This window comes from Numenius arquata, chromosome 10, assembly GCF_964106895.1.
Source record: "Numenius arquata chromosome 10, bNumArq3.hap1.1, whole genome shotgun sequence".
In the NCBI taxonomy this organism is placed as follows: domain Eukaryota; kingdom Metazoa; phylum Chordata; class Aves; order Charadriiformes; family Scolopacidae; genus Numenius; species Numenius arquata.
In genome coordinates this window covers 48,708,239-48,731,601 of record NC_133585.1, presented here as the reverse complement: position 1 = coordinate 48,731,601, position 23,363 = coordinate 48,708,239, and the positions used below count along the sequence as shown (strand labels likewise).

The 23,363-nt window shown below is 41.5% G+C and overlaps 1 protein-coding gene across 2 annotated transcripts; it reads left to right on the top strand.

The window, feature by feature from the left end:
• The first annotated feature begins 123 nt into the window (after positions 1-123).
• On the top strand, positions 124-20,546 carry CNOT7 (CCR4-NOT transcription complex subunit 7). Of its 2 annotated transcripts, none has more exons than XM_074154589.1 (7): positions 124-147; positions 1,106-1,231; positions 1,539-1,732; positions 5,116-5,277; positions 11,351-11,495; positions 16,245-16,355; positions 18,792-20,546. In XM_074154589.1, exons 2-7 carry the CDS (start codon positions 1,115-1,117, stop codon positions 18,918-18,920), a joined length of 858 nt encoding a protein of 285 aa, XP_074010690.1. In that variant the 5' UTR covers positions 124-147; positions 1,106-1,114; the 3' UTR covers positions 18,921-20,546. The 2 variants fall into 2 exon arrangements, with proteins under 2 accessions (XP_074010690.1, XP_074010689.1); XM_074154588.1 differs by having other exon boundaries at positions 142-280; positions 1,014-1,231.
• Positions 20,547-23,363: the final 2,817 nt, after the last annotated feature.

Below are 23,363 nucleotides of genomic sequence, written 5' to 3'. Positions count from 1 at the left end.
CCGGCGCCTTCCCCCTCACGGCGGCTGCGTCACCGCGGGCGCGCGCGTGACGTCGCGGGGGGCGGGACGGGGCGGTGTGTGCGCGGGCGGTGATTGGCGCCGCCGGCCGGAGGTGAGGGGGGAAAGGCGTCGTCGCGGCGCGATGATGTAATGGCTTTGTGCGGCGGGGCGGCGGGGGTTGCGCTTCCGGCGTCTTGCGCGGCGACGGGCGGCTCCGAGGGGCGTCGGGGGCCGCCGCGGGGCTTCGCCAGACCCGCCGCGGCCCGGCCCGGCCCGCAGCGTGAGTGAGGGACCGGGGGGCGGCGGGGGGAGCCGACCGTCTTCCTCCCCTCTGTCCCGCCGAGGCCCCGCGGCCTTACCGGCAGCCGTGAGGGCCCGCTGGGGGCGGGGGATGTTTTGGCGGGCTCGGCGGCTCCTCAGAGCGCTCTTCGGGCCTTGTGCGCCGGCCCGGTCCGCGGGGCCGCGTCTGGGTGCCCCCTCACGCCCCTCCCCAGTGTAGGGCGGGCGGGAAGAGGCTCCCCAGCCCGGGGAGGCCACCTGTCTGGGCGGCTGCGGGTCCTCCGCGGTGTCCGCGCGTCCCCAGGTCGCCTTCCCCGCTCCGTTTGGGGTTGCAGGCAGCCGCGGGGCCGGTGCGCGGGAGTGCGCTCTGCCGACCCGCGGGGGGAATAACGCCTGTGGGCTCAGGCGTGGCTGTTCACTGTCGGGCTGGTGCGCCTTGCCCCTTTGCCTGGCTTTGTGCAAGAAATAAAGTTAATAATGTATTGAAATCCTAAAGCTTTACTTTGGGATAGTTCTGAACTCATACAGCTGAAATTCACGCGGTTTTGGAGGGCTGCTTTTACGAAATTGTGAAGAATCAAGCTTGATCCCGTTGTTTAAATGTGGTTGTTCTGTTTTTTGGTTTCGTTTTTTTTTTTTTGTTTTTTTTTTTTTTTGTTTGTTTGTTTTTTTTGTTTTTTTTTTCAGATAAATGAAGCATAAAAACTTACTTTGATACTTTCTTTGTCCCTTAGGTTAAAAAAAAAAAAAAACAAACAACAAATAAAGTCCTCTTTATGAAACCGATCCTCAGTCAAGTGTAACTTTTGATGTCTGGTCTCTAAAGCCCCCCACTATGCCAGCAGCTACCGTAGACCATAGCCAAAGAATCTGTGAAGTTTGGGCTTGTAACTTGGATGAAGAGATGAAGAAAATTCGGCAAGTTATACGGAAGTATAACTATGTAGCTATGGTAAGTGGGCACTTGAGGTTTATCTAGAAAATTACTGCAGAAAGCACGATGGCTTCATTTGATGTTAGTAAATTGCTTATAAACTTGTTTATCTGTTTTCATTGGGAGAATAATGGATTCTTAACGTTGAATTAATGCTGCGTGAACGTTAGGATCCTAATCTATTACCTCTTCAAAAGCTAAACTTATACACAGTGTAAATTCACGGCTGTGAAACTGTTAGAAGCGCGAAATGCTTGCTATTAAAAACGAGCAATGTAAATTTTTGTGGGTGTCTTTTATTGATGTTTTAATCCTGTTCTTACAGGACACAGAATTCCCAGGAGTAGTTGCAAGGCCTATTGGAGAATTCAGAAGCAACGCAGACTATCAGTACCAGTTATTACGCTGCAATGTAGACTTGCTAAAAATAATTCAACTAGGACTGACATTTATGAATGAGCAAGGCGAATACCCTCCAGGGACTTCAACTTGGCAATTCAATTTTAAATTTAATTTAACGTAAGTGTTAAATATCTGTGCTGTTGAATGTATGTTTCTGATTCTCGTGGTTCAAACCGGGACACTGATGTATTGAAAATGTACTCTAGGTTGGGAAAGCCATAGCAACTCTTTATCTATAAGGTTGGAATACCATAGATGCTTTGTGTGAGGAAAACTTTTGTTAGCCAAACATGTGCTTTCTTCCCTCATTTCTGTGCAGCATGTCTTACGGTTGGCAATTTGGTCAAAAAATGCGAAGCAATTTCAATAAAGGTTTTAAAAAGAGGCATTTATGCTTAGTGCAAGAGTTAGCTCTGCATTTTCACATTCAGTGTTTGAGCATGCTTTTACCTTAGCTTTAGTTTAACTCTTACAAGTTGTTAGAGAAGTCACATGTAGTTTCTTTGCATATTTTTAAATGGAAAATACCCACGTGAAGAAAAAAATGTAAACTTACCAAAGTGACTTAAAAAGAAGCGTGGCAAATGTTACCAGCAAATTCTAAAGCAAGTGTCTTCTGTCGTCTTTAAAATAACATTGTTCTTGTTAAAAGACTCACAAGAGTCTTCACAGTGAGGGTGACAGAGCACTGCAACAGGCTGCCCAGGGAGGTTGTGGAGTCCCCTTCTTTGGAGATTTTCAAGACCCGCCTGGATGCAGTCCTGAGTAACATGCTCTGACATGCTCTGGGCAATCCTGCTTCAGTAGGGGAGTTGGACTAGATGATCTTTATGGTCCCTTCCAACTCTAAAAAATTCAGTGAAATTCAGTGAAGAAGTTTTAGATAATATTCTAGGTAAAATGCTGTCTGCTTCTTAATACTCCAGCAGCTTTTCTTGTATTTTCAAAGCATCTTACTCTACTAAGCTACTGTAGTTTCATTTTCTTCTATAATAGTTTGAAAGGGATTATTGATTCTACAGCACAGCTCCCGTGGAGATTTTTGTTCTGGATTATTTTGTGCAAAGTGTTGGTTAAAAAGCAAGGTGACTTTTTTTTTTTTTTTTTACTATCTATTGGAACAGCATTGTGAACTTTATTTCACAGTGTGATTTTTATCAGTGACAAACCTTTTAAGTATAAACCTAACTTTTCCAGTGGGATGAGACCATTCTGTGGAGTTCTAATTATATCTTTAGCAGGTAGTTGATGAGATTTCAGGAAAAAAATTCAAGATCCTAGTAATACACATAATTGGTCTGATAGGTTTTCGTACAGCCCGAGTTGAGTATCAGTGCAAACGCTTCTCAAATTGCCACGTGTTGAAGGCCTGGGGTTTTTTGGCAGTTGTGTTACAAGCTGATCACTGGACAGCTCGATAGACCTGAGTTAAAACTGCAGCCTACACAGGAGGGTTAGAGAACTGACCGACCTTTCTGCAGATAAAAAGACTTGTTTTCAAAGTAGTCAGGATTCTTACAAAGAAAAAGATCTGCTGCTCTTTATCTGCTTTTCTAAACAAGCAGTGCTGTGGCTTGTCACAGATCAGTTTGTCTGAGGAACTGAGGTCTCTTTAGTTTTGTTTGAAGCACATCTTGAAAGAAATGGAAGTGCAGATTTGGTATTTCTGTATCTCTAAACTTACCTGGCCATAGAAATGCTGGATGGAAGTTATCCATTGCCTTAGTAGAACAATATACTAATCCTGCTAAGTATGGGAGAAAGAAGAATGAATGAATGGATAACTCCCGAACTGTGATCTGGGGAGAAGAGCCTGTGTTATGTTTTATTTATTTTCTGAGCTTCATCGGTCAAGCAACCGAAAACAAAAGTAGTTCTCCATTGATTTGTGCCAGATGCAGCATAGATAAGACGGCTTGGTGAGGCAAGGTGTGGGTAGTCACCTAACTAACTTGTTACTGGTTCACTGGGGGGGATTTTATACAGAAAGGTAGGCAAGGTAAGTGCTGCATGAAACACAAATATTACTTGTTTTTACATGGATGGAGAAATTAGTTATTTCTGTCTGTTTCCTTTTGGGAAGTGGCACTGTGCCAAGTCTTGTGCTCCTAAAGGAAAACAGCTGTTGGCTGTGCTGAATCTCAGGATTCTTCTTCCTGGAGGGTAATTTTTTTTGTGTGTGTGGTTCCAGCCAGGTCTTGTTATAGTGTGCTTTTAAAGAGCATAAATATTTCTCTAAACGAACTATCCACCTGATTAGCGCAGAGCAACAAACCAGAATTAAAACTTCTTTTTGTAAAACAGGCTTGTTTGTTTTGGATGGATTCTTTAATGTGTTAGGGAGATGGACAGGTGTTGGGAAGCCGATGCCTTAAAGCTGGAGAACTAATGAGCAGCTGTGTGGGAGGGAAAAAAAAGAAGATATAACACATCTTGAGAATGTATCTCCGTGTTCTGATGAATGATGACTTGCTATTAGGGATAAGGAATATAAGTCTATGGCTGAATCCAGTAGTCAAGTTTGATATATTGGTTGTCTTGTCTGTTTTATTTTTTGTGTTTTGTGTTGGTTTTTTTTTTAATTAAAATCGAAAGCTATATACTGAAGAGACTGTAGAATAGTATGTAGTGGACTACATACTATCATCTTCTAAGTAGAGCTGTGTTGGCTTTTTTTTTCCCCAGTTACTTCCCCAGAAGTAGTTTCCTTCTATATCTTTATTATGATGATGTAGATTAAATTTTAGGAAAAAAACCACATCCATGTCATCACAAAATCCTTAAGACTTAACAAAAATGTTAGTGGTAATGGGAATAAATATAGGGATAAGAGGTGATCAAAAAAGGCATAGAGGAATTTTTTTCCATCCTGTTAAATCTAAGGCCCAAAACATGGGCGTTGAAGTTGGTCGTTTCGAAAGACAACGTTAGGCTACCTGAATTTTAAGGATTGACTAGGCGGAGCAAGCATTCGATTTCCAGTTGTAGCGAGAATGAAGTTTTGATGAGCATGTGTCTAAACGTTTACTTAAGCTTAAATCACAAGGGATGTGTGGGAAATGATATCCACGGAACAAATACAGCACTGGGATCTGGAGAGTGCTGTTCCTTGTTCTGTAATGGAGCGTGTTAGTGCTTCAACTGTTGTATTTAATTTGTCACAGTTCAAGTAACGGATCTTATTTTGGTAAAATACCTGTGTTCACACATTCACTTCCCTCCATAGATTTGCAAAAGGGGAGTTCTAGGTAACCAGAGGAGGAGCAGGAACTAGTTTTTTTTTTTTATGAAGGAGGTGAGAATGGAGATGCAAGGAATGGTGAAATGCCAGGGAAGGTTAACAAAAGCTATGAAAAATGATTGGTTTTCTAATGAACACGGAACAAAATCGAGTTGCCCCTGCTCTATGCTAGTGAAGTCTGTGGAATGAATAGCACAACAGAAATGTTACCAGGCTTGTAATCGCTTTGAAAGTTTACTTTTCCTCTCTCTGTTTTTAGAGAAGATATGTATGCCCAGGACTCTATTGAACTGTTGACAACATCTGGTATCCAGTTCAAAAAGCACGAGGAAGAAGGAATCGAGACACAGTACTTCGCAGAACTGCTTATGACATCAGGAGTTGTGCTGTGTGAAGGAGTCAAGTGGCTTTCCTTTCACAGGTAAATTCTGCCTGTTAAGCATTTGAGTTTTCAGTATCGATTATTGACTTCTAGAGCCTGGATTTCACATCTGGTGTGTTGAGTGGGATATATCTAGTGGTGTACATAGCGCGTGTCTTGGTTGGTAAGACTATTTCTGCTGTGATACCTATAGCACCATTCCCTGTTAAAGAATAGAGCGTACAGGATGGTACGGTGTTTTATTTTTGGTGTTTACACTGTAACTGGAAAACTCTAAACCAGAAAAGCATGAAACTCCAAAACCAGCAGGTGGCATTGTATCTTTTAATATTGCACATGCTAGTAGTGATAGTAACAGTGATAAAACTAAACTATTCCTAAGCAATTCTTGAGCAAATATTGTTTCTCATGGGAGAGACTGCAGAATTATCAGCAAAGAGTTTTATAAAGCACTTTTAAAATTGTTTTAAATCTCCTGGTAATCTGGGCAGCTGAAAATTACTCAGCTTGGAAGGAGAGCCCTGATAAGCCTTAATTCTAGCTGCAGAAATGAATGTATTTTACTATTATTCCATCACAGGAGCTCATCTTCTGAGTAGAAATAGAAATGCAAATGCTAGATCTCTGTGAATCTGTCAAGATATAAAAGATCTTTGGGTGTTAATAAGACTTAGCTGTCACTGTATAGTCAACTACGTGCCAGAGATAATTTGCACTTTTTGCGAGCAACAGTGGCTTTAAAGGCTTATTGCTGTGTAATACCCTCCAGCTGACATCTTAAATGCCGGCTGCAAAAGCAAGTGAACAAAAGTAGAGCAAATGTTTGAGCTGAGACTAGTAGTTTCCTTACAGCCTTATTCTTACCACGCATGCTACATTGGTGGGTGGTAATATGTACCTGAGGAAACTAGGAAAAAAACCCCAAATTCTTCATCCTTTAGTATTAAATCTTGGAGGGGAGGTTGGAGGAGAGAGTCACATGGAATTAGAGAAGTATTTATGTTATTAACCAACTGAAGAATAAGGATTGCTTCAGCAAGGAATGTAAAACAGTAGTTAGAAAGGCCTGTGGCAGAATTCATCATTTTGACTCGCTTTGTAGAAAGCGAGTGTTAGACTGACTTTCCAAAAGCGGGGGAGGGAAGGCAGCTAGCAATGATAACAAAAATAAAAAGGAGGAACCTCTTTGAGTGTGTTTGTCACCTAATCTGCCTGCGTCTTCCACTCGCAGCTGTCTTGACTCACAATATGACTCCAGAATAATCTTACTCTTGGTATCTTGCTACTGGGGTAGCACCTTGGGGAAAAATACTGGAACAAGAGTGCCATGAACGGTGTCAAAATAACTACAAAGGCTGAAATAGGGAATTAAGTTTATTTCAGCTTCTTAAACCCATTATTATCGGCTGTTAAATGGGTATCTGTGATTTACACTTGACTGCAGTAAAATAGCTTGGATAGTTCAGGAGAAGGGAACCATCTCACCATGTAGAAGCAGCTGCAAAACAGTGTTTTTCTAGTATAAGTATATATTTTCCAGAGTAAGTTTAAGGGCCCGGTGTAAGCTGTCCTAGCAAAAGCATACCATTTCTACACTAGGGATGCTTTTTAAAGCATAATTACATTGATTATGTGGGATCCCTGACTAATATGCTGGTCAAAGTGTAGTGCAAACTGTGCAATAATGCCATTTTTACTAGTGTGGCTTATGAAGGGTTTTTAGAATGGCTTTAATAAAGTCCGGGTTTCATCTGTGCTAAAATGAGTTTCTGTTGTGGGCTTCATTGAAAATGTCTTTAGAAATCCTCTTAAGGCAGCTATTCCAGCAAATGTTTGTCAAACACTGATTATCCACAGCTCTGCTTGAAGCAGGAGAGTGTTCAAGGGCTTTTGTGCTTGACAGAGCGCATTGATATTGTCTTGAGCACAAAACCCTGGAGCAGGGGGTTAAGTTCGGAGGAAGCTAAGATTGCACAAAGCTATAAATGAGCGTGGGTCACATAAAATGTGTCCCAAAGAATAGTAAACAGCTGTTTCTAAATACATCTTTGGATGATTGTGGTTGTGTTCTACCAGTGGAAACTTAAACAGCGGAACAGCTCAGTTGAAAACTTGTTTCTTGTGGGCTCTCCATGCAGTAGTTCTTAGAATACCTAAAAACCTGTGCTTGGGAGTTGCTGACTGTGCTAGTGCTTCTGTTTCCTTAAAATGCTTTAATTGCTACTAACCCTCAAAATCGATGAGTCTCTTAGGAAGCAGGCAGAGGGGAATTACTCCTTTCCCAGAGTGTGAGGTTATGTTTTGGTTTTGTTTCGTTACCCAGCCTTTGATTTCCTTGAACTCTTACGTAGTTTTATTTCTAAGCTCTTGACTTCTCAAATAGTTTTCTTTGTGTGCTTTTTACCTCTCGCGTTTGCTGCCTTGGCACCCTGACCTGTTGGCAAATCTATGTGGACCTGCAGTTCTGCCAGGCGTGAGCGAGGAGACCTTTGCAGCGTCACCGATTCTTGTATAGCACAACTGCATCAGCGACTCCATCAAATCTTTTGTGTGTGTGTTAAAAATGTATTTGAGGGGATGAGAGAGGAGCCGGGGGGAAGCCCTGAATTTCTGATTCTTGTCACAGCTGAGAGAGCTGTGAGTGCTCGGCAGCTTAACAAGTTATAAAGCAGAACAGCTGAAACGCTTTTTTTTGGGGATGTTTGACTGACTGATCTGCTGAAGCTTTGAGTGTCCACCTGTGTGTAGCCTCTTCAGCCTATCTTTGGAGGCTCTGTGCAAACATGCCTCTTAACCCAGATGTTTTGGGGAAGCTGGAAAGTTCCAAGCTATTGTATTTCAATAATCATTTGTGCCTATTTAATCTGTTGGCTCGTTTCTATTGGCCAGTTATAAAATGAAGTGAAGCTTTCTCAGCTCTGGCAGGTTTTGATTTATTTCAGAGACTGTTGGTGCTGGAGTAGAATTCATTGTTAATTGGCTATCTGGATAATAAGGGAAAGAAATACAAACGTGTTTGATCTTTTCCGTGGTCTTGTTATCTACAGCTGTCTGTGTTCAGTGAAAAAAAAAAAAAAGGGGGGGGGGGACACAAGTGGTTGTAAGGGTGCTTATGTTGCTGTGTAGCTCCAGGGATTGTGGGTAGCTGCACTTGGTAAATTTAAGTGATTATATTAGAAATGGTGAAAGCTTTTTAAGGAAAGGAAGCCTGTGTGCTTCAGGATATAAACCAACCACTAATTGCCTGTTGGAGGATTAGAAGAAAACTTTGAGCACGTAATTACATAATTGCTCGCCGTGGACTTTCTTACCCTTCTGTTAGCGTTCAGCAGCAGCCACTCAAAATTTTTGAGCTAGATATGTCTCAGTCTTGAATGGGAGTGACAGTTTCTATGTCTCTGTAAGCTTGGATGACTGGAGCATATTAGCCCCGAAAAGAATACTAAAAAGATGATGCAAATGCTTTGATACTGCATTGTGATTAGTAAAGTGTGGTTGGTGATGATTGTTACGAGCACAATGGGTCTACCTGTGAGCAGCTGGAACTTAAGGAATGTGAGATACCATTTGGTTGAGCTGACTAAAACTGACCCAAGAACAGGTACCTGACTGATTGCAATGGAAGGGGAATTGTGCCTGGTGAATCCCTCTTTCTGCATGAGGATCCTAGAATGAAAGAATCTGCTACAATCTCCAGGGGGAAATACACATGTGTGTATGTGTATATATACATATAAAAAATTCTTCATTGAAATTGCAGATTTATGATAGCCTGCTTCCTCTCAATACAAATAGGAAAAGAATCTTGACTTTTCTTACAGTGCTTCCTTCTTAATAGGAAGTGGGAGTGTTTTGAGAGCATCTGTTTTCTAGTAATTCAGTCATGTACATAATTTTTTTTGTTGGAAGAGGAGGGGAGTCAAAGTTGGGGTTTTGGTTGGGTTTTTTTTTAAGAGGAGGAGGAGCAGAAATAGTGTGTTTTTTCTCTTTAGAAGTTTTAATATGAATGTTGCATTTGAGCCACAGGGATGACAGACGTCAGGAATTCAATGAGTTAGTAAGCTCTCTAACCTCTAGAGGAATAAATCACTATAATCCCGAACAGTCTTTTTTTGCATCTTTCTGGACAGCCTTCTCTGCCAACGTAGCTTTTTAAAGCCCTCTATTGAAAGAGGAAATTATGCTGATACAGGCTTCCCCACCACTTGTTTTTTTTCCCCCCTCAGAAGCTTAATTTTATTAGATCAACTATAAGCTATTGTTTTGCCAAGTATAGTGCAGGTTTTTACTTTGTAAGACTCAGCTGAAATCCTTCTTTATCTTTGGCTCCTTTGCTCCCTGGCCAGTGGCTGCTGCTGTGGAGATTGGAGTGCTGCCAGCGCAGCTTCAAAGCACCAGATGCAGCGCGGGATTCATTCAACACGAAATTCCTGTTTAGAGCACTGGAAAATCCCCATGGGAGAGCTGCAATATTCCGTACATCTTGGATTGTTTGCTAAAATTCCATTAATACATTCACTCCCAGTATTTTCAAGATTTTCTGGCCTCTGACTAGAAATTCATAAGATAAAGATGTTGTAGAGAATCCCATGGCATACAAAAGGCACAAAAAGCAATCCTCTTTACATGGGTATGCAAGCTAAAGTCTCGAGCCTACGTCAGAAGTCACCAGTCTTTGTGGGTGCTAAATATCCCCAGGATCAGCAGTACAGTGCTCCGAACTGATTTGTCTTCTGTATTGCTCATCTCACAGTTAAAGATCTCAGTCAAGATGTACCAACTCACAAAACTCATGGTTTTGAATGTGATCCTCATGTAACCAAAAATGAACACAAAGTCTTAAACAGAGTTTGGAGTCTGTGGTGGCCACCCGTTCAACTGAATTGTCTCTCAGCTATTGGCTGAGGTTCCTTAAGCAGCGAAACCGATGCAGCCTTCAGTAGAGGCAGACTTGCTGTGTGTTTTCATCTTCTTTGTTAGTACAGACCTTTTTAAAATTGCACATCAATAAAATCTGGGAACTGATTTGCTTCGATGCAAACCTAATAACCGGATAACGTATTGGTCCCTCGTTGAGTTCGGTGTACGTGTGCGTGAGCAATCCTGCAAGTACGAGGGACCAGAATGGATCAGATTCATGATCAGATCATGAGTAATCTGACTTGTAATCTCTGCCTTTGTTGTCCGATTAGAGCCCAGCCCGGCTGAAACCAGGACAGATTTTCTTAGGGAAAAGGCTAACGAGTCATCACTTGTTGTTGTGCTGTTCAGTCCTGCTCAATACCTGACATCTGATTTAAACGCTCTGTTTCCTCTCATAACCCTTTGTAAAAGTACGATTTCCCCTTTTACTTTCACACCTCATTCCTATGTCCTTTTTGTTCAGCCAAGCTACTGAGAAGAAAGTTTTCCCAAATTCTTCTCTCCCATACACACACTATATATATGTATATAATACCTCAGCTTCTTCTCCCAAACCCGTACTGCTCAGTTATCTTGCTGCCTCCTCCTGACTTATATGTGGACACAAAAAATTTTCCAACTTACTCTTTCCTTGCCTCAAAAAGGAGTAATAGTCTACAAAATATTAATTGTTTCAGTTGTCTGTGTGCTGATTTAATTGGGAAAGTTGAAAGAAAATCTGCTCTTTTTCTATGCTGAGGGTGAAACTTGCCTCCAGCCGTAAACACGTGTTGGCTCTGGAAACTTGGGAATCCTTTGGATTTCAAGAACTGCAGAAGTGTCTCTCTTGTTCAGTTTGTAGTGAGAAACTCCAGTCTGTGCGGAAGGAACCGGCTCGGAGTTTTTCTGGTTTAAATTCTTGTTATCAGACGGAGCCCCAGCAGCACTGCCTTGGTTCAGGATTTGGAGAAGCTCCTCTGGGCAGGTCTTTTTTTCTGTTTCTTCACTTGGCCTCATTGAGACTAAATGTTTTTGTGAAAGCTGCAATGGGGCCGTTTACACTGAGACTTAGTCTTTCGTAAGAGTCGGTTTCAATTGTACTGAAATTAAGCAAAATGTCCTGTTGATGTGTAATAAAGTCTTGGTGTTGGAAGTGAGAAGGAGGCTTCTAAGTTATTTGCTCATGTTGTTTTTTGTTATTAATTTGCAGCGGATATGACTTTGGCTATCTAATCAAAATCCTGACAAATTCTAATTTACCTGAAGAAGAGCTGGACTTCTTTGAGATACTGCGGTTGTTTTTCCCTGTCATCTATGATGTAAAATATCTCATGAAGAGCTGCAAAAATCTGAAGGTAGGTAACTGTTAATGGCTTAGAACAGATTTTGGGTTTGGAGAGAGAGTACTTTCTCCTAAAAAATACTTACTTTCTGTATTTTTATTTTCTGGTTTTGCTTTGATAATACCCATAAAACAGCCTTGTTGTCTCACACTTTATATATTTAATTTTAAAGGCTATTAATAGAGGCAGGCAGGAGCACACATCAATTTTTTAAAAAAATTTTTTTTAACTGTTTACCAGTTAAAAATAGCTTGTCAATACTGTATTTATAGTGCCCAGTCTTTGCTGACAGATGATAAACTCATGTTTGGAATTGATCCTTCGCTTCTTGAGCCCTAAGAATTGATGGGTTTCGTATACTCTTTATTTCCTCGTTGTGCAGTCCACTAACGGACTGCAGGCGCCTTGGCAAAGGTAATTGCACCGATGATGCTGTGGAAGCGTCTTGGGAAGAGGAATGGAGCGAAGGATGTTTCAGATGGCCCCGTAAGGAAAAATAAACAGCAGCACATGTGCAGGGACAACATGTGACTCCTTGGGAAAAAAATGCAGTACTAGAAACTAATCTCAGGCCAGCGGGGTTACTGGTTGGCTCACTCTGTCAGGCATCAAATGCGGATGCTTTATTGGACTGGAGAATGAATGGAAACTGGAACTAAGTATGTGAAGGGGAAGACGGCAAGTGAAAGAAGGATGCTACAGGGATTGTAACAGCTTTACTTGCCAAAGAGCTGTAAGAGTCTGGACTGCTGCTGGAATGAGGTGCGTCGCTCATCTGAGGCAACTAATGACTCGCTGCTTTTATGGAAGGTGACTCCTTTCTCTAGGCTTTCTTAATGAGAACCTGCAGGAAAAAGAGAACGCTGACTGTACCACAACCAAATCCTGGCAAAGGAATGGCTCGTCGCTTCGTCGTGCTCAACTAGTGATCTGCGGGGGGGTTACAGTCCTTTGTTTCTTTCTGAGATAAACTAATAGAGTATGTCACTTAAGTAGTAGCCTGTTTTTGTGGGAAGCAAGGTCTGTAAATCCTTTTGTTAATCAAATTAATGTTGAAAATGGTGACCTCCCTTCCAGCTAGTGCAAAAAATTTACCTACCTGTGTGGTATAATCAACTGAGAAAATAGCTGGGTATTAGACAACATATTAGAGTTTTCCTCCACAGAGGCCAGAAATAAAAACAAAATGTTCAGAAACTTCAGGAGTCTTAAAGGAGGGGTGAGGGGGAACCTCAAACAAAATTAACCCCTCACTCTCTCTCTCTCCTGGTGACGCAAAGTAAAGCATCTGGTGTCTTAGTGGTGACAACAGACTTACCAAGAACAGAATGTATAACCCAACTTCAGTGATGTGGGAAAGGTGACAGAATGAAGTTCTGTGTCACCGTTCCAGAGGTGACCGACATTCCCAGTGGGCTTAGGGAGGAGGGGGTTGTATTTCCTGTCATTTTATTAAGACATAGTTGTGTGTAACCTGCATTGTTTACAGAGTAATTTTATTTTTTTTTTTTTTTGGAAGATGAGAAAAACCTCCACAGATCTTATTTAAGCAAAGGTTCAGAACAAGGGTGGTTTATGTTTTTTGCAGAGCTGTACGTCAGCTTTCCTGCAGTAAGTCTTCTCCCTGTCACCCAACCTGTGGGCTGCTGGTGACCAAAGGGAAGGGATGTGGAATTCCCTGCCCCTCCAGATTGACCAGTGATGAAGTGCTGGTGGACTTACACTGTACCGAGAGCAGCTGCCTCAAACAAGTTGCTAAATATTCAGTGTTGTGACTCTATAAATGCGTCCTGTGTCACTTCCAGTCCTTATTAAATCGCAGTGAATCGAACTGCTGTGCAGTTGTCCTTTATTGACTTGTCCGAGTTATTTTTCATATGAAAGTCACTAAATTGCTGTAGGGTCCCCTACTCCCTGACCCCATGTGCTCGGAAAAGAACTTGGGACATTGAGAAATACCCTTGAGGGTCAGGGAGCTGTTTGATGCTCTTTTTGTGGAATTAAAGTAGTTTGTGAATTTCCTCATGTCCCTCTGAGTTAATGTACTGTATACTTTACCGGCACACAGATTGGGAGTTAGCTCGAGATATTAACCTAGTAGTGGTTAAACTCTTGCTTGTTTTCTAAAAATCTTTCTGTGTAAACAATGGCAGACCTTTTGATAGTAACGGCCACTCTCAGCGATGTAGATTTACAGACCTTATTGGAAACTTGCTTTTAATATGGAGGGTTGTGCAGAACAATGAGCTCTGGTACCAGTGCTGTGAAACTTGAGAGTTTGAACTGGGTTTGCTGTTGGCTGCGGCCAATTATGTAAATCATTCTGTGACCTCTTCCTTTAAAGACCAATCCTCTGAAAATTGAAAAGAATTCCTCCTTCTCCTCCAACAGTTAAATGTTATCTGGGGTGCAAAAGTCTTCCCTGAAAGAGAATCTCAGTAGACTATTAATTTTCAGAGGCAACCAGGTTTTATTCTGTAATTATTGCAGTTATAGATGAAGAAGTTCCACACCAAAGTGGTGTGTGATATATTTACAAATAGATATATACCATTAAAAGCGCTATTTTCAAAGCATTCTTTGGCTGCTCTTACTGTAAATTTTGAATTACAAAGTCTGCATTCCAGAGCTTGCAGCTGCTGTGTGAATATGACTGATTTTTATTCTTGAGTGTTTTTTCTGCACAGTTGTTTGAAGCTGGAGTAGACAGTCCTACAGCTGGCGAAACCTGACGATGAGGCCCTGCTAACGTGCAGCTTGAGGGAGTAGAGGGTTTAGGAGCAGAAAATGGTGCCCTGAAAGGGCATGGGCTTAACTGCTGTTGTTAATTATCAGCTCGTTATTGGAGTTAGAAAGCGGAGAACATGCTTGTGTCTGAGATGCACTTTTCCCTTGCACACCCACCCTCAGCGTAGTTTTGTGAGTGTAAAATAAAGAACTGAGCATGTTTGTAGTGTTCAAATGTGGTACCCAAGCACGTAAAGAAGGCAAGCTTCCTTCAGTGCTTATCTGTACAGTGTATGGATGGATCTTAAACTTCTGTAAACTCTATTCCTGCTGCTCAAGCAGCCATAGCAGTGCTAGGGATTCATGTTGGTTTGTAGGTGTCACTTGGGAATGCGATTACTGAAGCTTCCATCTTTTTTAAACAAAACAAAAACCCAGACCCAAGCCATAAGACTCACAGGAATTTTCATAATGTTTGGCCTGGTTTTCAGGTCAGACTTTATTTTTACTGCCATGTGAGTTTTGACTTTGTTTTGCCTTTTGCCTCTTACTGCTTCCCTTCCTGTACTTTAAGCGGGTTAAAAGTGCGAGGGAAGTGAACTTGGATACTTGGCAGTCTTTTTTTAAACGCATTTGTTGCCTCTCTGCAACATTCTTGCCTTGCAAAGCTTATGGCAGCACTAGAGATTTTTTTTTTTTAATCCTTCTAGATGTTTAAGCGTCCGCATTAGTCTATTTACAGGAGCTTTATGGCTTAATGATTATTAAAAAAGAATTTAGGTACAAAATTATGTAGCTTACAGCATTAGAAGATTGCGGTTACAGGATAATATGTCTTTCCTTCACCTGATCTCTGTTACCTATGTAAAACCAAACCCACTTCTGACGGGTTTGCTTCCACATGTGGTTATTACCATTCTGAGGGGCACTGAAAAGAGGTTTATTTAGTCACTCTGCTAGTCGGGAAGAAAATTTGCTTCAAAATTTGAGATGTTTTACCTTAAAGAGCAGATAGATTTGCAGCTTTGGAGCCATGCCTACAGCTTCACAGTCTGTCCTTTTCAACCTTGAATCAACATTCAAAGCAGACAATGTTTTAAATTGTTCCCTTTTTGCATGTATGTGAGATCCTTATTACTTTAAGAAGTAGGTTTCATTACACATATGACTATTAAATATACATCTCTAACAGAAAAGCTGGCTATACCGCTGGACTTTAGTATTTTAGAAAACTAGCTGATAAATGATGGATTTTTTTGGCATTTTTTTTTCCCTATTTTCTTACAGCAGGTAATGAAACAACTTTAAAGAGAGGTAGAACGTCTCGTAGAGACGGCGGAGTGGGCACTTTCTTCTTTTTTTGACTTTACCACCTGGTTTCTAAATGCCTGCTGCGTAACATTTTCCTAGACTCCATGTAGTGCTCTAGGTACTTAAGGATACTCTCACTTTCTGTGAAGGGAAGTGGAAAAACCCTCAACTTGATTGTTGAAAGGTAAGTGGAAAGAAAACGGTCTGTTTCAAAGGAAGTCTGGGTACTTTAACATGTGGAGGCATACGGGCACCTCATTTGTAAGCACTTGAATTCTTGTGTTTGTAGGACAAGGTTTTTACCTTTTAAACTTTGATTCAAATAGGAGGAGGACAGGAACACCTGGTTTTGTTCTTCAGCATTGCCAGTCTTTTCCACATCCTGAAGGAATTTTGTTAAGTAATAGCATCTCATTACTGGAGAAGCTGAAACATGAAGGAGGAGTAGTTTTGTTGGTCAGAGATACTGCTTTATTTAATCAATACTGACACAAAAATCTAATATTTAATCAATACTGACAAAGAAATCTAATGTTGCTATTGATACTGGATATTTGATTCCCCAGGTATCTATTTATCCAGTATAATGACTTTCAGCTGCTGTGCAGATGTTAAAATATACCCGAGGTTGGATGACTTGTGTAACAGATCTTCCCAAATACAGCTCTTCAGTTTTCGGATTTCATTTTTTTCAGCAGTCAATGAAAATGTTTTCTTTTTCAGGGTGGATTACAAGAAGTGGCCGAGCAGTTAGAGCTGGAAAGGATAGGACCACAACATCAGGCGGGATCCGATTCGTTACTCACGGGAATGGCCTTTTTCAAAATGAGAGAAGTAGGTGGATGTGTTGGCTTTATCTCCCTGATAGCGATGTGCTGTGACAGATGGAACTGCTGATTCTGTTAAGTCTGCCCTGTCCTAAGGAGGTCTCTGACTGGCTTCAGGGGTCACTCCTTTCATGACCGAAATAAGACCACCTGTATTTTGCCCGGAGTAAGGGGAGTCCTGGTCCCTGCTTAGCTGCTGTGAGCGAGTATTGCTTCCTCTTTCCAGCCTGTGCCTGGCTTTTGGACTTTTTGTGGGATTTTAGGTTTGTTTTTCCTTCTCTGTTCTGCAGGGCACCTTTTTTTTAGGTGGCTGCTGCAGTGAGTGATGACCTGATGGAGCCAGACTCCTTTCTGGGTGACTGTACTCAAGCTAAAATTTTTTTGGAGCTTCCGCTCAGTGTAATAGCCAGCTGCTGCGTGTGATGGGCCTTTTGGGGGAAAGAGCATCTGGAGCAGCCGCTTCCAGCTAAACTCACAGGCTGCAGGTCTGTTAGATAAGGACTTTCAGGCTGCTGTGGAGAATGTCCATGTATTTGTTCCTTACCATTGAGTAAAGCACGGATTAACTCAAGTCCTAAAAGACTGTAATTAATTCAAGGTTTGCAGCAAGGGGAAATTGGGTCTTACAAGCGTCATATATCCCTGCTGCCTGTCCGCGTAGCGTAGGAAGGTATTAGGGTAGTTTACATAAGCAGAACAAACAGATGTCGAAGGGGCCTCTTCTGGAAAGCATTTGCAGTGGTCAAATGCCAGCAGGGCATCCGAACGTGGCATTATGCCAGCAATTCAGCGTCATGTACCGCGTCAAAACGGATGGCAATGGCAAACCTCACCATTTTATAAGGTTTAGTACCGTACGCGGGGGTGTCTGCCTGCTGTAACCCAGCCTTTGTATAAAGGAGAAAACGACCGCCAGTTTCTGACAAACACCGGTGAGGTGGCAGGTGAAAAGTACGCCCGGTGGTGTTAATCTTTCACTCGGGAATTTGAAACAAAATCCAAGGCAAAGAGAGGGAAAGAGGGAGGTACGTGATAATCGTGCCGTGATACTGCCTTTCAAGTTAGTTTTCTAGAGGAAAAGGTTCAAACCCACGATTGTTCCTCTAATGAGATGCAGTCTGTGTTACATGGCAAATTAGCTGCTTGAATTTGTTTATCAAAAGCTCTCATTGGGAGAAGTAGGAACCTTTGAGGATTTTTTTTAGTGCAAAGTATTTGCTTAATGAAGTCAACAAAGATGGATTGCTTATGATGATTTTTTTTTTCATTAAATCAGTATCAGATTCTTTGCAAATACAGCATTTCTGACGAAGGGCACAGTAGTCAACAGAGAGAAATGTATTTAATGTGCATTTTTAAAGCCTTTTCAGTAGAGTTCATTGTTTAACAATGTATTTCTGAGTGAAAAAACTTCATTTTACAATGCTTCTAGAGGTACAAAACTAATAAATGTGTTACTAATTGTCATGAAGGAGTTGCAACTTGCTGGGATTATGAGTCCCAACCCGAAAAGTTGCTGAACTTTTTCTTCCTGTCAGAAATACTGATACTCCAACAGTAGAGATGTTCTTTTGAGCTTTTCCTACCTGTTGGTTTCTTTAAGAACTTGTGGGGCTTTGAAACTTTTAATTGAGGTCTTCAGTTCCTGCAGCGCAGAACCCTCCACTTGTGTTTTTGCTTGAAATCTTAAATCTGAAAGGTAGAATATCAGAATATCATGGGGTTTCATGCACCTTCCTCTGAAAGGTTGTGTTTGTCATTAAGACTTGTAAGGTGTAAATGCGGCCTTAGTGCACAATTGACTTTAATGTTGCCTGTTCCTTTTTAAACGCAGCCCTCCTGTGTGAGGAGCCAGTTGGAAATGCATCTTTCTGGGCTTGGAACTAGATGACCTTTGAGGTCCCTTCCAACCATTCTATGATTCTCTAAACTCCAGAATGGGGTTTGTGCTCAAACATTCTCCCCATCCTCGATCCTTTATATCAGGAAATACCTCCATTTCAAGCCATAGTATGATAACCCCCCCCCCCCCCCCCAGTGAGGAGCAGGTAGAGTGTGGGCAATCGTGAGGGATGCTCAGTGGATGCCTGTTGTGAGAAACTCTGCAGGAATCAGTTGGGGAAACATCTTTGCACTTGTAGAAAAATGAGCGATAACTGGTAATACAAAATTACCAAAACACTGCATTTGGCCACTTCATCAGGAAAGACTGATTGTATTCCCCAAGAGATTTACTTTAAAGAATCACATTATCAAAATGTGCTATCATTTTGATAATGTGTTGAGATTAAGTGTGTTATTATGTTCATTATATCATCTTCTGCACCTTGGGATTTGAGATTTTATGCTAAAAAGAAAGTAATGTTTTTAAGCCTTTCTGTAGTTCTATTTAAACTGAGCCTTTTCTTTGGCAATAATTCGTCTCTCTCTTTTAACTCTTTAGATGTTCTTTGAAGATCACATTGACGATGCTAAATATTGTGGCCACTTATACGGCCTTGGGTCGGGGTCGTCTTACGTACAGAACGGCACAGGAAACGCGTATGAAGAAGAAGCCAACAAACAGTCATGACATGAAATGAAAGGCCACCTTTGCCACCTCCCGCGTGCTTGTACATAGGTTTTATCTCTGGTTGAACCCCTTGGACAATAAGGCGGTTTTTCCCTCCTTTCTCAGCACACTTCCTTTTCTGCCTTTCTATGTACTAAACTTGACTGTTCCTATCACAGATTTTGATCTTAAAATATTGATATGTAAAAAAAATTTTCTGGGTTACATTTTGGCCTCGTAACTAGCCCGTTTGTAAAGAAGCGTGTATAGGATCAGTGTGGCAGAGAGAAGGGGAAAGCTTAAATCATAACGTCTGGTAAACTTACCTGTATCGACCTTCTGGGTTTTTTTGTCTCTTTCCCCTCCCTTCTCCAAATTAACTGGCACTGATTGTAATTAACTTCCCTGTTCGTGTCTGTTCCTTCCAGTACGCAGGCGTTTTAGCTATTCAAGATTGTGGACCATCAAATTTGCACTTTAGAGAGCGACTCTGACTCAGATACTCTGTTTTATTCAAAGTTCGGTTTGGTTTCTTCTTTTTTTTTTTTTTTCCCTCAGCTAGAAAACAATCACCTGCCAAGCTCAGCAGCTTCACGCTGTGTTTCCTTGGCCTCTCCAACCCGTAAAACATGACTTATCTGCCGCGTAACCTCCCTTTGGTCGAGCAAAACAAACTACTGAAATCGTAGTAACTGCTGTTATTTTTACCGGTGTTCGGTCGTCTTCAGACCCTTCCTGCACTCGCTGACTGCTGGTCGGCTGCTGCTTTAAAACCGCTCTGTGGTGGGGGAAAGAAGCCTGAAAAAAACAGCTTTACACCCTTCAGGAAAAGAACAGTCGTGACTTCAGCGTGGGGTTTGGTTTATTTTTTTTTGCCATTAAGCTGAGAGTTGAAGGATATTGGAATAGTTGGAGTTTCATCACGGCGCACTTCCCTTGATTAACTTCTTAGCTTTTATTCTCGTAACATACACCTCAGATATTTTTTATGAAGTCATATTTATTATGTGCTTGACTTGATGATTTTTTTGAAAGTCAGTTTAGTTGAAGATAAAACCCAAAGATCTGGAAAAAAAATACTATTTAATTGAATTATTGAATTAGAAGGACAATTAAATCGTGCTTTTTTTGTAGTTGCTACAAAGACAGATGTTACAGATATTTGTTGTAAAACAACAAAATTATAAATAACTTATAGCTAATAAAGTTACCTGAGGAGTGTAATGCTAGTTTATTTTTGAGTAGATCTTAGCAATATATTTTAGATATATTGTTTTAAAGGACCCTAAAGGACGTTCTTAACTCTGCATAGCATGTGTTACAGAGCAGCGGTGCGGGAAGGATTTTTGGTGTTGAATAGCTAAATACGAGCCTGGAACGATGGAACGTGCGACGCTGTGTGCCTGCGGCTGGGGCTGCGTCTTCCACATGGAAATCAATTGTAGACAAATCTCCGAATGTTCGCCAAATTATTCTGTTTTACCTTGTACTTAACAACAACAAAAAAAAAAATCAAACAACTTTTTTTCATTGAGTTACGATGATGTAACTGGGTGGTCCTTTTTAAACAACAAATAATTTGCATAACAGAGGGTATTTGTTTTTAAAGCTTTTGTAAATAAAGGCCTAAGAAATGTTTTCTTATATAACAGACTGGTGGTTTTGTTGCAAAATTTTTCCTGGAATGTCTTGAGTCAGTTCAGTTGTGTGTCCCGTTTTGTTTGGTTCCCTTCCACGTGCTTAGAAAAGGGTCTAATTCAGGATCTGAGTTGCTGCTCCTGGACTGATGCTGCTTTCAGAGCAGGATTCTGTTCATGTGTTCCCAGTCACCTCCTTCCCACTGACCTGGGTTGCAAGAGTGGCGATGACAATTTACTGCTGGGGCATCCAAATCCCAGTAGTAATTAATTTTAACACCGTTATGCATTAGATGATGGTGACTTGTTCTAACTTTGGTTGTCTTTGGCTTTGATAAGATAGGGATTACGGGAAAACAGGATGGATTCCTGCTGTGGCATCAGTATCTCTGTCTTTTCACAGCAGAACTATGGGCTTACGTGGGAAATTTGCATTCATGTGGCATGAAGAACCCCTGAAGCTTGATGCATTTGCTTTAAAGTTTGGTAGCTTTGCCTAAAGCACACTGACAGAGCTCTCCATGGGGGGCTTCTGAAGGGAATGACTGTTCGAAGAACTTTGGGGTGGTTTTTTTTTTTTAAATATATAGATCAAAGAACATTTTTAGAGGCTAAATGTGTGCCTACAGTCACAGTTGTAGTTCAGAGTGGGATACGCTTTTGAAGTGCTGAGCATCGCACGTGCCGTGTGCCGTGCTTTGCTTTGCTTCCCTGCCAGAGCCTGGACTCCTTTTGGAAGAACCTAAACCCAAAGGTATGTCTTGGTCGTGTCCCAGCTGCTAATGAGCAGGACCAGGCCGTTTGCGTAAGCCCTGGCCTAAAATTCTCCTGGATCACTGACTTTTTAAGAAATTCTACTCTTTAGCTTTCTTCCTGGAAGAAAAGCTTTTCTCAAAAGCTGCTGATCGGCATGAAACTGAGATTATGCTTTATTCTGTGGGAGATCTCCTGGTCTGGTCCTCGTGGTGTGCCTTCCAGCCGGGGACACATCTGTGCATCACTTGGCTTCGGTGGCAAAATTAGATTTAGTTTCCATTAAGGAGCAGTTTAAATGGTGAATGGTAGAGATTATGTAAAAAGACCTTTCTTCTTACGTGTAGGACTGTTGTAAACGGCAGAGCCTGAAATCTGAGTGTGTTTCCAAAGTGGACAGCTTTAATTGCTTCTGCAGCAATAAATGGGTGGGCACAGTTCCAGCTGTCTAGACATGCAGCTTTCTGTTCTGAGAGGAGAATTCTCTTTTCGGGCCTCTGCTCTTCCTGATCCATTTAAAATCTATTGTTGTTCGAGTAGGTTTGTCAGAAGAAATGTGATATCAAAACCTGTTGTATTTGATCTTTCTTTTTTTTTTATTCACTTGTATTTTTGGCTTCTGGAGTCAGATGAGTCTGTTCCAGGAACATCATGTTCTCTGACATGTTTTTTATTTAATTTTTTTGTTTTTAAGCATTTCATCCCTTTGCTCATGGAAAGTAGGATTTTTGAGATGGAAGGAAATAGGTCTGGAACATATTCTGAATATTTGGGACGTTTTTGTTTAGGAATTTGGTGATGATCTATAACCTCTGATATCCAAGAACTTTCTCTAATAATACCTGACTGGTTACTCCAACCTCAAGAATGAAATTAAGGGAAGGCAGCAGGAAGCCTGTGTTGATGGACAAAGACCTCCTGACTGAACTCAAAGAAAGAAAGGAAGCGTATGAAAGGCGGAAGCAGGGACAGGTGACGCTGTCTCAGTGTGCAGGGGTTGGGTTAGGAAAGCCAAAGTCTATCCAAAGTTGAATCTGATGATTCAAAGGTTAAAGGATGTTTAGCTGTGCATAAATCCAGTGGAGACTTGTTTCTGCTGGGTTACAAGTTGTGTCTCTGTTAATTGCATGGCACTGATGGTGTGAATATTCATGCTGGGGCAGTAACCTACCTTAAGTAACAGGATGTGCTTCAGAACCAAAGTTTGAATCAAACCTGTCTTTTGAGGTGTCCTTGTCATAGAAACCCACGTGGCGGACAGTGGAATTTTACAGTATTTCCACTTAATAGTTGCAAGCAAAATTTCCTAGCTTATAAGTACTAGTCCTTAGGAAATCTTGCATTTAATTGTGTTGGCTCAATGTTCTGGAGTGGTGGTACTTGTTCAGCTCTGTAAAACTCTTCCATGTAATCCTTTTTTTGCAGGCACTTAGAAAACCAGGTGAAGGGCCAAGTCCATCAGCTGCAGAGCGAGTGCGTTAGTGCAGTACTCTCTGACCAGGTTCTTCTAGATACTCCACATGAGGAATTAATGCTTTAATACCCAATGTAGTTGAACATACCTGTTGTTATGTGGGATTTTTTGATTTAGAAAAGTGATACAGCAATATACTGAAATCACAACACAAGCACAACGTAACGGTTGTACGTACAGCTGAATCGTGACAGAACATCATTCCCTTTACCCATCTCTATAGCTCGATTGTTTTGGTGTTTTCCTCCCTCTTGCCTGGCTGAGTACGGCAGAGAAACGAGAGTTCTCCTGCATTATTTTAGCATTCTGGGGAATGAAATGTGCTCCTTGCTGCCAACTGTGAAGATCTGATTCCTGCAGAGGCTTCTCTCCTCCTTTTCCTGCCAGCACAGATGAGAGAGGCTTTTTCTGCCTCTGCTGAAGTGGGAGAATCACTGTGCCTGAGTGTGTGCTGTTCCTGGGCTTGTGAGATGCTTCCCTCAATTAACTCAATTAACTGTTGGCTCATGCGAGGGAGAGATGGAGGGAGGAGAGGGGAAGCCTTCCCTCCTCTGTGAATTGGTTAGAAACTGGCAACAGCTGAACTTGTTGAGCTGCATT